General features: G+C 59.6%; 1 protein-coding gene across 1 annotated transcript in view; it reads right to left on the bottom strand.

The window, feature by feature from the left end:
* Positions 1-398: 398 nt before the first annotated feature.
* The window catches only part of LOC113978694 (arf-GAP with GTPase, ANK repeat and PH domain-containing protein 3-like), a 73,926-nt gene continuing 59,558 nt past the window's right edge, over positions 399-14,766 (bottom strand). The window contains exons 13-18 of the mRNA XM_027705828.1: positions 14,287-14,448; positions 4,312-4,466; positions 3,775-3,865; positions 3,206-3,428; positions 1,938-2,193; positions 399-1,682 (exon numbers count right to left, since the gene is read on the bottom strand). Coding sequence (XP_027561629.1) covers positions 1,458-1,682; positions 1,938-2,193; positions 3,206-3,428; positions 3,775-3,865; positions 4,312-4,466; positions 14,287-14,448 — 1,112 coding nt within the window. The 3' untranslated portion in view covers positions 399-1,457. The remainder of the gene's footprint in view (positions 1,683-1,937; positions 2,194-3,205; positions 3,429-3,774; positions 3,866-4,311; positions 4,467-14,286; positions 14,449-14,766) is intronic.

Here is a 14,766-nt window from a genome sequence, read left to right as displayed (position 1 = left end):
GGCTCCTCACTCGCTGGCACAGCCCATCACTCCCTGCCCATCTTTGCCTCCCCCCACCCCAGCTTCACGCTCAGCTGCCCTGTGCACAGGGAATAGCTGGCCCCAGCATGTCCTGCCTGGCACACCCCTCTGCTGTGCCTGTCTCCAGTCCCACCAGAGCTGTGCATCCCTCCAGGGCCATGTCCTGGCATTGTCCCTCGGTGCCCAGGGTTGGCACATCTCCCCACCCCACTCCAGCACTCTGCCATGTCCCAGGGGCCTGGTGTGGCACAGGACTGCTGTTACCAGTGCCCAAGCTGGAGGAGAAGGGGCTGACTGATGGTCAGCCTGGGCTGGAGAGCCACCAGACTCCAGGGCTGCACCAGAGGCCCCAAAGGCAGTACACTGAGAGGCTGGCCTGGCAGGAGGTGGGTTGCTTTATTGGCCTTTATCTCCTTGGCTGCAGATGACACACACAGGGCAACTCATGGCAAAGAAACCGTATATACAGAGTGTCCATATAAATATTTCCAATGTACATTTTATACACAAGTGACAGAGACGTTCCACAGCAGCGTCCAAAGCCTTGGGGTTCCAGCACTCAGCTGCAGGCTTGGCCCCAATTCAGAGAGATGCTCCTCTCCTCTCCTCTTGCTCAGCCGGAGACCAGCCCCGCCTGGGCAGCAGCGGGAGCCAGCGGGAGGCTCTGATGGAGACACTGTGTATGGCTTTGGAGCTTGAACCTGGAAGGACAGTGACTCTACAGACAGACAGACACAGCTGGGGATCCTGGGGTGACTACCTCTTCCCCCTCCAGGTCACCAGGAAGGCTGGGGAGATCTTTGTCCAGGGGCTGTGCGGGGGAGATGCCGCCCATGCATCAGCACACGGTACCGGTGAGAGCATCTCTCCCGCACCAGCCAGAAGCAGAGGAGCTTGGGGGTGCAGCAGAGAAACATGCACCTCCTGCTGCCCCCCACCTCCCCCTGCAGGGGCTGTGTGTCCAGGCTGACACACAGGAGGGAGGGCAAGAGGCAAGTGCCCAAACTGACCTGTCTGGGAGAGTGGGTGCAGCCATCCCCCTCCCCGGTACCGCTGTGCATGGGGGGCCACACCCCTGAACTGCCCCCAGCCTCTGCTTTATCTACAGGTGTGCCTGGGGGGGCAGGAGAAACCGGCTCCCCCTCCATGTACCGGTCATGAGAACGGGGAACACTGGAGCCACCCCAGTGACTAAGCAGGAACCCCTCTGCAAGCTGACAGCACCGGGTCTGCACAGTCTCACCAGCTGCACGGGGAAAGTCCACCAGAACCGGCTCAGAGGAGCAGGACGCTGGCTCCCAGCTGGCTCCCGGCCTCCTCTTGGCCAGAACGGGAGTCCCGGTGGGGGCAAGCACTGTGGGGGGCCCGGCTGTGCTGCTCCCATCCCGCTCCTGAGGCCCTGGTCCCCGTGCGGAGGGCGGAGGGCCCAGGCAGGGCTAGACGGCGCTGGGGCTGGTGCTGAGCTCGGCCGGCGCCGCGGCGCAGGCGTTGTTGTTGGCGTTGGCGTTGCGGCGGGGCAGGCTGGGGGTCAGCGTGGCAGCGCTGTCGCTGGGGCAGCCGTGCTGCAGCAGGATGTCGATGCACTCCTGGCTGCCGGCTCGCCGGGCGTAGGCCAGCGGGGTCAGGCCCCGAGCGTCCCGGCTCTTCACGTCCACTCCGTACTGCATGGGAGAGAAGCAGCCCATCAGCGGCACCCGGGTGCCGTGTGCCCATGGGCATGGGAGTGGCGGGGAGCAGAGGGGCTCTGGGATGGGTAAGGAGAGGGAGCTGGGAGGGAGGGCAGGGCAATGTCAGTGGGCACGTGAGGGACCCCCAGCAGCAAGACGGGTGAGAGGTGTCTCATGCCCTGGGAGCAGGGAGGTGGGGAAGCACTGGGACAGCACCAGAAGTGCCACGGTGGAGGCTGCAGGTCTTACCCAGATGAGCAGCTGTGTGAAGACAACATTGGCCATAGCACAGGACAGATGCAGCGCTGTGCGCCCGTCGCCGTCCCCGTATGTCTCATTCACCTCCTCCTTGGTGCCGTGGGCCAGGAGTGTCACCACGAGGCGCAGGTCATCCTCCACCACGGCCCGCAGCAGCTGCTGCCCCAGAGGGATGTCCGACTGGGGCAGTGGGGCCAGGAAGAGCTTCTGCTCGTATTTAGCCCGGATCCAGCGCTCCTTCTCCTCCCTGCCAGACGGGACACTGTCACTGTCACAGGTGGGACAACCTGCCTGGGCCCCACATGCGAAGGGACACGAGTACCAGCACTGCCACCCAAACACATCCTTGTGAGCAGTGAGCGTCTGTCACTCCCAGGTATGTCCTACATACCCCTTGCTGTGTCCCAGTGCCCACAGATGTCACTAGGGCTCTGTAACCCCAATCCAGACACCTGCCTGACACCTGCTTGGCTCACTGAACTTCCTTACAGCTCCCTATGGACACTGCGTGGTTACATCCACGCTCGTAAAGTGGCAGCACCCCACACCCAGACCCCACACCTGTCCCTTCATTCTGGAGCCCCTCACACTCTCCTGCCCGCCCGTGCCGTGGCAGCGTGGGGACCGTCCCTGTCCCGTGGCAGCGCGTGGGCCGTGGCCAGCGGCAGGAAAAGGTTAGAGCCGCACACGCCAGCCCAGTGCCACGGGAGGCACCTTATCGGCGCCGCCGTCTCGCCCGGCGCAAACAAAGGCTGTGTCCGCGCCCGTCCCGGCGGGGCGGCGGGGCCGGCGGATCGATGTGTGCCGTCCCGCCGCTATCTGCTGCCTTTCTATCCATCTGCATCTGGCGGGCAGCCATCAATGCCCCGCGCAGAGCATGCTCACTGCCGGCGGCCCCTGACCCGCGCCAGCCTGATAAGCTGCAGAATGGGCTCTTGTTGGGATGAGTGACAGCAGAGTGGCTCCGATAGGGACAGACAAGGGCCTGAAAGGGACAGACCCTAGAGACACACATGATGCTGCCAAGCCATCTCTGTTAACCCCTTCGGCTTTGCAGCCAGCCTCGGCTCCCTCAGGCACCGCACGGCCGTGGCCACCGTGGAGCCTCACTGGCCAGTACCTCGAGGGCAGGCAAGACCCCCAACACTGGAGCACCTTGAGGAATCCTGTCTTGATGGCTGCTCCCAAATCCCCGTGGTGCCCCCATCCTTCTGGTGTGGTGCCCAAGAAGCATCCCTGGGGTTCCCCACCTCCCTTACCTACTGCTCTCAGGAGTGGGCTTGGGGTAGCCCTCCACCATTCCCTCCCAGACAGCGTTGGCCAGGGCGTTGCCGATGGCTGTCATGACCATGAGCAGCTCGCTGGGCCAGTCGTCCAGGTCCAGGGAGCGCACGCGGGACAGGTGGGTGCCCAGGTTGCGATGGATCCCGGAGCACTCGATGCACATGAGGGCACCCAGGTTCAGACTGGCCCAGTCGGGATCTGAGGGCGGCAGGATCAGTGGGGGAGAGTTAATACCTGCACAGACTCACCAGCTCGTCTCCTGTGCTTCAGAAGACCCATATTTGCAGGCACCTGCCCACCAGGACTCTTCCCAGCCCAGCGCCCCCGGGAGAAGTAGGGTCAGAGAGGCCAGGGCCCCAGGCTGGCCAGTGAGGGGTCACCCGCCAGTGTGGCAGGCGGGTCTGTACCCCACCCCTGAGGGGCAGGTCCACGGCAGGAGAGGACAGCACAGTCCCACAGAGCAGGTCTCTCTGGGCTGAGAGAGGGGGTGGCTGGGGTGGCTGGAGCCCCCTCCCATGCCCTCCCTCAGTGCAGTGTCTCTTACTCGGAGCGTCGCAGTCCACGCAGAAGCTGTTCCCGCGCGCGGTGCGGACGGCCTGCATGGCCTGTGCGTCGCCCTGGCTGCCCAGCCGAGCCTGCAACACACCCCACGAGACCCCCTTCGCTGCAGGCCACGCGTCCTGCACCCCCCGAGCCCCACAGTCCAGGGGAACCCAGGGGGTTGTCCAGCACAGGGACTCAGACAACTGGGTCTGGAGGGACCACGGATCGTGGCCAGCTGCGTGCCAGAGGAGCAGGGGACATGCACCACAGCAGGGAGAAAGGGCAGAGCTGTCCAGGGAGGGAGTGGACAGTGTGGATCCTGGTTGGTGGGATGCAGAATGCTCCATGGGGCCGGAGCCAGGCTGGGAAGAGGTGACAGAAAACCTGGGGGGAATCCCAGTGATGGGATTCAACTGATGGGGAGCAGAGGGATCTGGACAGGATCCAGCCTGGACACACAGGCTAACATGGGACATGGAGGGATGTGGCAGAAGCCAGAGAGGAGAGAACAGAGCAGACCTCGGCCAAGGCCTCTTACCTTGTTCTTGCTGCTCTCACAGCCCTGCAGGCTGGCCAGGATCTGGCTCTCGATGGCCTGCACCCAGAGCTCCCGCTCCTCTGACGTTGAGGCCTCAAAGAGCCACGTCTGGCCCGTCAGCGACACGATAATGAACTCAAATGGCTCATCTGGTTCTGGAAGAGAAAGGTGTGCCATGACATGGGGCTGGGAAGGAGGGGGTCTGCCACAGACAGTCCCCACGGGCCATCACTGTGCCTGCACATGGGCAGGGTCACTGGCAGCAGGGGAGCCCAGGGGGCTGGGACAGGCAAGTGACAGCAGGGAGGAACCAGAGCTCTGTGCCAGCCCTCCCTCCCGCTGCCCACACAGCCCCACTGGCCTTGGCTCGCCCTTCTGCGGCCTCTTTCCCCCACCATCTGGTCTGGGAAACCTAGGAGGCTTCCAGACCCCTGGAAGCTGCTGTGTCCCACCCTCGGAGAAAGCTGCAAATCTCTGGAGTAGTGAAGTCAGCTCCTCTGAGAGCTGGTGCCTCAAAACTGCCCCAGCACCAGCACTCGGTGCCTGCCCACGAGTGGCTTTGGAGGGACAGGCCCCGCACAGCGAGTGAGGCGATGCAAGGAGGTCCCATGGGCTCAGAGGGAGCCCTTCACCAAGGCTTAAAATGAGTTCTACCCCCCAACGCCTGCCAGCCCGGGCTCTGCCCTGCAGCCCCCCACGGGCACAGTTCATGGGGTGCCCTGCCTCAGCCTCGCACCCAGAGCCAGCATTTACCTTTTATTGCCAACTTCAGTAGTTAGTGCAGTAAATGACTTAACTAAGCGGGGCCTGAATGGAATGACTAATAAACGTTATGTCACAGCACACGCTTCAGCTCATAGCAAAATGATTTGTAATTACCTAATTAGCGTTATGCAAATAACACCCTCATCTCCATAATGTGCCTTCCCAGCTCTCTATTAAAAGCAGAGAGTCAACTGCTCAGCTCCAGAGACAGCACAGAGGCCGAGGGGCCCTCGGTCCTCAGCGAGGCAGAGCCGCACTGGCCTCAAGCCTGGCAGGGTCTGTGCCTACTGGGGCTGACGTGGAGAGGTGAGCAGGGGAGTCTGGAGGGGTCTGGAGGGGGTCCTCTCTTCTGCCTGACTTCTCTGTGGTGAAGAAGCCCCTCAGAGTGGAGGGAAGCAGCGGGAGGACAGGGACTGAGGAGGTGCCACAGCCCCCATCAGGGCTGTGAACGGCTGCAGAGGCCTCCGGCCGGGTCCCACCAAGGGCACGGCCACCCTTGGCTGTTGCTGGGCCATCTGGCCCCACCTAAACCAGGCTGCGCCCACAAATACCCCCAGAACATGGTGTGGCCTTGGGAAGTCTCCTTAGGAAGGCCAGCTCCAGTGGGAGTGGTGGGAGAGCACAGCCCTTCCTCACAGGCACCACCTGCATTGACAAGTACCAGGCACAGCAACCAACTTCATCTCTCTCCATCGTGCAGACGTGTTCATCCCACACCAACCTGAGGGTAAACTGCCCTCCTGCGCCTGTGCCGTGGTGCAGAGTGCCTTGGGATCCTGCATTCCACGGTTAAAAGTGTGAGTGACACCAGGCTGGAATGGTGCTGCCCTTTGCCAGTGCTGAGAGCTCCGTGATGTGTCCCGCATGGATCCCAGCAGCTGTCCCCAGCTTGGAGACCAACAGGGCTCATGCACTGGTGTAGGAATGCAAGGCTGGGTTTCCACACCAGATGAGCCTGGGGAGGATGGAATGACTCCAGCGTGTGGGGCTCTCCTGGTTTGCCCTTCCCAGATAGGAAGGGGAGGCTGTTTCATTCATTTCACCCTAAATCAGCCTGGGAATCTTCCTCTGGGGAAAGATGTCTGCACCTGCCTCTCCTGCTGGAATGAGACCAGGCCCTCAGGAGGCTGGCAGGCTGAGGGTAGGGGGCAGCCAGTCACGCTGCTGGACTCTCCCCTCTCTTGTGATGCTCCAGCCTATGGGGACATCCCACTTGTCCAGCACTTTGCCCTTTCCTCCAGCTCTCAGCTGCAGGAGAGACCCCACAGTCTCCACTCTGGGGCTCCCTTCAGGCCATGTGCCTCCTCCCCTAAGGGTGTTTGCTGTGGAGGCTTCAAGGACACCAAATCCCAGCTCAAGAACAAGATTCTTGGCAAATATACAGCTGGTAACTTGTGAATACCGGGAGAAGAAATAACCAGACAACAGCCAGGCTAACAGGCACTGCCTCCTTGGCTCACTGGCACCAGCCTCTGTGACTGCTGCCAGACTCGAGCACGGGCAGGGAGCCCCCGGGCTGCAGGGGAGCCAGGACCAGCCCCCCACAGCTGCAGGGCCAGTGGTTGCCCTGGGCCAAGCACTACCAGCCAGGAGAGAGCAGCAGCTCCCTGAGACGGCTCCATCCTCCTTGTTTCTGTCTCTTGTTTGCCCAGTACCTCCCTACCAAACATGCAGGCAGGAATCTCAGCCCCAGCCTTCCTGTGCCTGTAAGCTTCCCAGTGGAAGCAAATGTCCACCCTGCCTGCCCCAGGCACTGTGCTGGGCTGGGGGGCTCCTAACCCTCTGCTCAGGACATTTACAGGGGGCAGGCAAGTCCCTCCTGCTGGGAGATGGAAATTTCTGGGGCTCCAACCCCACTGGGATGGACCTTTGCACTGTCACAGCTTAGGGACATCCTGGGGCTGCCTGGTCCCAGCCCTGGCAGCAGTCCCAGCCCGACCAAAGCCCCTGCGCAGGCTCCGCAAGCCGGGGGACTCTGCTCCTTTCCTCCTTTGTGCCTCCTGGATTCCAGCTTCATGCTGAACAAAGGGCCTGTTGCTCTCGGAGCCCAGGAAGAGCTAACAAAGGACCACAGCTAAGGCACAGCAAGGCAAACTCCCCACCTCTCCTCCCTGCAGTAACACGGGATGGCAGCTCTTTGGAGGCCCAAGCACAGCGTGGCTACGGCAGAAGGGCAGGGCACTGTGGGATCACACCCCTGGATTCACACATGGGGTCAGCAGAGAAGGGAATCAAGGACTCGGAGCAGCTTTGAACACTGTGCAGATCCAGCTTCTGGGACAGTCTGGGACCAGTTCCTGAGCTCCCCAAGAGATCCATACAAGTTGAATCAGACTCAAGTCGTTGCTTTAGGGGAAGTACAGGGCAGTCTCATCTTTTTCTGGGGAGAGGTACAGGTTTCAATGTGGCAGGGGCATTTCTGGCTGGATGAAAGCATAGCATGAAACATGAGGTAGGTAGAAGGGTCTAGACTACCTCTGCTGAAGCAGAGCTGGCAAAACTCCCTTTCCTGCCCCAGGTGTGGGCACAGGTTCCTTCCCGGAGCCCAGAGGAGCCCTAGGGTTCCAACTCAACAGGGCTCAGGTCCCAGAGGAAGCCACTCCTACAGGAGGCCTTCCTAGCTGCCTTGGGGTGAGGGGCTATCCTGGGCCCAGGCGGCAGAGCCCGTCCCCCCAGCTGCCCCCCGGCGCGCTGGTGGGAGCCCATTACACCAGCTCCATTAGAATTAGTGGGCAGTGGAAATGAACGCGCTGCCTCTCTCTCTTGATGATTTTTTGATGATGTTTTAAAGACTGAGCTCCACGAAGAGTCGCTGAGCAGAGTTCGGTGGGAGCCGGCTCTGCTAATGGGTGTTAACCCCACGACCCCCCTCCAACGCCGCCCAGCAACCAGGGCTCCAAACGGGAGCTGGATGAGGGAGGGCAGGGCAGAGCGGCCGGAATGGCGGGGCCATGAGGCACCCAGACCCCACTGGCAGCTGAGCTGAGCTGGCTCTGGTAGGGACCACAGCCGGGTGACCAGAGCCAGGCAGTCATCCCTCCCCAGGCTGCTGTGCTGGGCAGGCAGCCAGCACCCCCCTCCAGCACACCAGCCTGGGAAGGAGGCATGTCCTCTGGCAAGAAACAAGGGAACGGAGACATCCTGTGTGCCCTGCCGGGAGCCAGCACAAAGGGACAGGAGGAGGGTGAGGAAGAGCCCATCAAGGTGCAAGGGAGGGTCAGAGCTCTGCTGCCCACGGGGGCCCTGGGACAAGGTGCCCAGTGGGATGGTGGGTCTGTCGCTGACACCTGTGGGATGTCGGAGAGGGGAACGGTGGTGTCCTGGAGTGTTGCCCTCACAGCTTGTGCCAAGGCCCCTTTCTCTCTCCTAGTGGTGGGAAGCACAGCTATGAGCAGAAGGGATACATCAGAGGGCTTAAAAACCCCTCAGCTTCAGCACAGGAGAGGGCAGAGCTCAGTCCTGCTCTGCAAAGGGCTCTGGCTACACCCCACATCATCACTCAGACCGGAGACGCCCCTGTGGGGACCCCAACATGGAGCCAGGGGAGCAGCACTTCCCACCGCCTTTCCCATGGACGCTGTGCTTCTCCCTGGGGTGTGGCAGGTCACCCCTGGCCACCGTGTCCCCACAGGGAGCTTCAGTGGAGCAGGTCAGGCAGGGAGGAGCAGGATCACACTCAACATCAGCAAAACAGGAAGCAGAGCTTGCACTGAGCCCTGGTTTCCAAGCAGAAGTCTCCTCTCTCACCTCTGCTCTTCTCCATCTCCCAGTCACATCCAGCCTCTCCCTCCACACTGCCCTTCTCCCACTTCCATTCCTTCTCCCACTTTTTGCTGCCATAGCAGAAGTGTCTCCAGATGCCCTGGTGAGTGGGAGATCACACAGAGAGGAGAGGAGGTGAGGGGATGCCTCCAGTGTGTGGGGCACGTGGCAGAAACCAGGGGCAGGTCCTGCTTGAGGTGCAGGGAGACCCTGGCCCACAGCTCCGCTCTCTGGCTGCCAAGCCCGTGAGAAGGGTCCTGGAGCAGGGCAGCCAGCAGCCCCTGGCCTCAGGATGCTTGTTTGCAAGCTGCCACTGTACCACATCATTACGAGGTGTTTGGGATATCAACAAATTAGCAGGCGTCTGGGAAGAGAAGGATGCAGCACCATTCGTAAATGTCAGCTCGCTGCCTCCTCATTTTGCAGATCATTAAACCCAATATTCCCAACCTGTATTAGTGCGACAGGGACAGGCCCCTCCGCGGGGACAGCCACCAGGAGAGCGCAGCAGGAACAGCGCCCGCTGTCCCAGCGCCCCCGGATCCAGGAGTGCCCCAGGCTGAGCTGGCACGTCCCCACGGGGCACAGCACGGGGGCAGGGGGTGGCAGCCACAGGGGCTCAAGCAGGGATGGGCACACTGAGCTGTAGAATAGAGGGCACACGGCGGGGTCTCAAATGTGTGTGTGTGGGGAAGAACACAGCGTGTCAGGAGGAGCAGGTGCTCCTGAGGGACACCATGGGTACACAGGGGTGTGCAGGGGGTCATGTAAGGGTCAAAGAGTGTCATTTCTGCGTACATGGGGGGCGGATGCCATACAGGGTGCAGCGTGGGCACAGCGTGGCAGGGCTGGGAGGTGGCAGAAGGGCCATGGAAGTGTGTGCAGGCACTGGGGTGGGGGGGCCACGCTGTGAGCACGGGAGGGAGGGCATGTACAGTACGGGCTTTGTGGTGTGAGCAGAGGCTCGTGGTGGGGTCAGGGGTGTGCACATGAGGGTCTCTGGGGGGGCAACATGGAGCTGCACAAGGTCCTCCAGGAACCACAGAGCGAGGGGGTGGGAGCTGATGGAGAGGGAGGACCGGCTGCGGTGCAGCCATGCCCGGCAGGAGCCAGGACGGAGCAGGGAGCTCCAGGGTCTGTAATGAGCAGGAGTGACTTGTTAGCTCTGAATTAAGAGGCTTGGCGGAAGGAAGCGCGGGTGACACAAGCTGTGTGGGGCAGGCGGGAGCTGAGCGATGGCAGCTGGAATCCCCGGCAATCTGGTGAGTGCGGCTCAGCCCCGCGCTCCCGGCTCACCGCGATCGGCCCCCGACAGCCCCTGACAGTTGGCATTAATCACGCACATCGCCCCAACACAACTCTTTACTGGCCATCAATTTCCCGTGGGTTTTAAAACTAAAAAACAAAGACAAAACCGCGTCGTTTGGCCGCCACTGAGAAGCACATTAAGGGGCTGTCAGCTTCTCGCCATGCACCCTGCATCACTCTTTAAGCACATGAGAAGTTCATTATCCCCGGAGCTCTGGCAGCCATGGGGAGGCTGGCGCAGGGAGCGTCGCAAAGGTGCTGCTGCCCTCAGCTGTGTCTGGTGGCTCCTGGGCCCTCCTGGCTCTCGGGACAGGGGCCGAGGGTCTCAGGCACGGAGGAGTTGTGGCTGCAGGGAGGCTCTGGGTTGCTCCGTGGCAGGATGGGGCACTTTTGGCCGTGACACTTTGCTGGGCTCTGATCTGAGCAGACTTCCCTGATGGTCCCTGCGGGCTGACACTGCAACCCCACTGTGGTGACAAGCATCTTCATCCCCTGACATCCTGACACACGTTTGCCAGCCTGTGGGTGCTCCCTGACAGCCTGAGCCGCACTCCCCGGCTCGGTGACATCCCCGGCAGCCCAATCCCACGCCTGCCATAGTTTGTGGATGCTCCCTGGCAGCCTGACACTGCGCTCTCTTTAACATGAGCCCATGTAAAATAGCAACAGCTCGTTTGATTTATGATACTTCAGAACAACTAAGATTCAATTGCTCCGCACGTCCCTGGCTCTGATTACCTCCTAAATGAGATAAACTGATGGCAATTTATCCCCAGACCTCACTAACTTTCCCAGGATGCTAACCTGAGCCGCTCGTGCCCCGCTCACAGGTGTGGGGTGGGCACAGGAAGGTGAAGGCAGTCTGGGCACTGCCCAAACCTGCTCCCTCACACACCCCCACAGCTGCTCCTGCCCAGAGGAATACTGTGACAGAGGCTGAGCCTGACACTGCACCCAGCCCCACACAGCTCTTGCTTTTGGGGTGTCCGGCCACAGTGCTCCCCACACCAGCACAGCCACACTGGCCTGAGCTGATGGGAGCATGGCTCATCACTGGGCTGTTCCCATGCTCCTGCCAGGACAGACAACCCTCCACAGAGGGATGAGCACCACAAGGGATGGCAGCTCAGCCACAGGGCCCATCAGCCCTGCTCCCAGCACAGTGATTTCACACTTTCACTGTGTTGACTATGTGCAAGCAAAAAGCTCAGATTACCCTGCTCTGAAAAAAACTGCTCAAGAGCAGCTAAAAAAGATTCAAGGGGGGATCAGGCATACTTATGGACACCAGTCCATGAGATAAACCCATGGCCATGCCCATGATGTGGGGCAATGCTCAGCTCTGGGTTCATGGTTGGAACTGACTGCCATCCATTCAGACATTGGTATGGGACCTCACGTGGAGGCTCAGCACCTCCTTGTGCTTGCACCAGTCTCTCCATCTCAGCCGCAGCCCCTCAACCCACAGCAAGGCATCCTGCTCACACAGGGCAGCTGGGAGCACAACAGAAGTGATCCTGCCTTGGGAAGTCCAATTTTGCAATCGGACCAGTCCTCTAACACAGTAGATTACTTAAAAAATAAATGCAAGGCCAATTTGTTAACAGCCAACCAAAAGGCAGAAACCCACTATGCAACACCTCAGGGCACCACTGAGTCCCAGCACAGGCCTGGGAGCAGCTGGTTCCTGTCGCCTCTGCCCGACCACAGCGCTGAGCTGGCGGGTGCTGCACCCACCCACCCCTGGAGGAGGACATGGGGGTTTGGAAAGTCTGGAGACAAGGCAGACGGGTCACTTGTGTGCCTGTGGGTCACAGATGCCCCCTCTGCTGTGCTGCGCTCTCCTCACCGCTCACGTGGTGCTTGCACTGCTCCTTCCCACCAGAGCCAGAGCAGCTCCCATTGCCCATGTCCCAGCACCAGCAGCACTGCGATCCCAGCCAGGGGATGCAATCCCAGCCAGGGGATTCCTCCTGCTCCCGGCACCAGTGCCACAGGCCCTGGCAGCAGGAGGATCCACGGCGTGCAAGGTCTGTGAAGTGAGGGATGAAGGTTGGGAACTGACACTTTGCTGGCAAATGAAGTTCCATGTTGATAAATGTGAAGGAATGCACACTGTAGGAAAAAGTTACATTACTCCAACACCTCACAGGGCTCCAAATTAACCATATCAAGACAAGGCCCAGGTATCACTGCAGGTAACACAGGCCTTTGCCCAGCTCACTGCCACGGCCAAGGACCAGGGCAGGGAACAACAGAAAATACTGTGATGCCCTCGTGCTCCACCTCTCCCACTCCACCTTCCAGGGATGCTGCCAAATCGGGAAGGACATATAGAGTGAGCACATGTCTGAAAAAATACCCCCATGAAATGACAAAAAAACTGGGATGGCTCAAAGACTACAGGCCTGGGCACCCGAGATTTTGAGCAGTGGTTAGTCCATATAAATGCTTTGTAAAAGTGTTCCCGAGTTCAATGACCTTTTCCATCACAGCCCTGCATTCCATCCTGTGCACCTTGAGGTCCCAGCACCTGCACCTCTCACATGCCATCAGCTGTGCTGAGCAGTCACAGGACAGACTCCTCCTCTGCAAGCACTGACACATCAGTCCTGCACTCCTCCATCTTCATTGTGGCCAGCTGAGTGCCTTCATGTCCACAGCATAAACCCAGATATCACACCCAAGTCGGCTCTGGGACCTTCTTTACAACTCTTTCTTAGAATATTATTAAAGGATGGGACACAGTACTTCAGCACCTGATTTCTCAAGTTTCACATGTGGGTGCAAAGTCATTCTACCCTTTGCTATCTCACTCTTCATACAAAGAATGAGTCTCTTCTTTTGCCAAGCACTCGGCTGAGAACTGCAAACCAATTTAGGAAGGGCAGCAATGGATCTGAGGAGGCAACATACACCCAGAGCTAAGAACAAACTGCAGCTACACCATGCTCTGCTAACCATGAGACCAGTGGGTATGACAGACTCAAACAACGCTCAAAGGGCCTCAGCCCAGGTGCCTTCCCCCTGCAGAGGGGAAGCCTGTCCTAGACTTGGTGCATTTCAGATGCAGACAACTACAACAGCAAAGAAAGCACAACAGAGCTGTGCAACTCTGCACATCATCTCTGCAATGTCTCCAAGAGAGGGAACCTGAGGAGAGCGGTTCTGCCATGGGACACCTGGGCTGCTGGGCTGCAGGTGGACCCGTGATGGAGTAAGGTGCCAGGACAGTTGCAGCAGCTTCAGGTACACACTAACATTTTCTGGTTTGTTTTGCAGCAGCCATTAGCTTCCAACACTTGTACTGAATTCTCCTCCCATCTAAATTACATCTTTGGTTCACTACAAAAGCTTATTGAGTGCTGTGGGACAGGACCACCAAGAGTGAAGTAAAATCTCAGACTGAGGATTGCTTTTTCCAGAGGCTAATCACAGATGCAGGCTTTGGAGAAAGTGGCTGCCAGGCTCATCTCTACCTGGACAAATCTAGGTGGCTTTTCCTAGCAGAATGCTTCCCCATGCCTTGCAGCCTCCTGCCAAGCTCTGGGTCCCTCTTCAGCAAGCACAATCACCAGAATTTCTCAACACAAAAACCATCAGTACTTTGAGTATTGGCTAAGCAGTGCACATGCCTTCAGCTGGTCACCTGAACTAGACAAGCTTTTCCAGAAGACCTCTGGCTTCAGGCAGGTGCCCAGCCCAGGTCCTTTAAATTATGAAAGTTTGGCCAATTTCCGAAACAGAAATAGGTTCTTGTGGTGGAAAGTGTCTGCACCCGTTAACCATGTGGAGTGCTCTCAGGCCTGGGACTACAGCCAGTAATTATTGTTACCACTGAGGGTCTGTGCAGGCACGGGCAGGACGGTGGTCCTGCCTGCACCGAGCATGAGAAATGGAGGGAAGGGCAGGTCAGAAAGGCTGGTTTCTCCCTCCCTCCTTCCTCAGCACAAGCTGCTTGGACAAGGAGTGCTCTGAGCCCCAGGTCTCCATCAAGTCCCGCATCAGGAGTGCTCTGAGCCCCAGATCCCGATCAAGACCTGGATGAGGAGCACTCTGAGCCCCAGATCCTCCCCGAACCTCACAGGACCCCTGGATGCCTGGTGCTTCGAGATGGCAGTGCTGCCAGACCCTTCCTACCTTCTGCTGCTGTGCTGGGACCGTCAGGCCGAGTCGTCCCTGTGCTCTTTTTCCTGCGATGCTTCTTCCTGTTGGCATGTGGTGACGGAGGCGGCTCCAGCTTCGGGCTGGCGGTGCTGGAAATGTTTGGGCTGGAGCTGAGCGAGTCAGCAGTACCATTAGCTGGGGACAAAGACAAGGCAAGTCATGTACAGCGGGACAGTGACAGTCTGCTCTTTGCAGAGACACCCAGGTGTCCAGGCCATATGGCCACGTGAGACAGGGAAGTACCCGCTCAGCCCCACGGCACGGGGCTGCTCTGACACTCGCTCCAGCTCAGGGCTGGCAGCAAATTGGGCAGAGTCAGGCTGGACCTGCTCCACACCAGGATCCATGCGGGATGATCACACGGGGGCAGCTCTGGCATCTATGCAGCCGGGACACACACAGTGGCATCGCTGGGGCAGCCTGATGTGCCACCCCCCAGCACGTGTCCCTGGG

Source organism: Neopelma chrysocephalum, unplaced genomic scaffold, assembly GCF_003984885.1.
Source record: "Neopelma chrysocephalum unplaced genomic scaffold, ASM398488v2 Primary Assembly neopelma1_357, whole genome shotgun sequence".
Lineage (NCBI taxonomy): Eukaryota > Metazoa > Chordata > Aves > Passeriformes > Pipridae > Neopelma > Neopelma chrysocephalum.
This window is presented reverse-complemented; position numbering and strand designations above follow the sequence as displayed.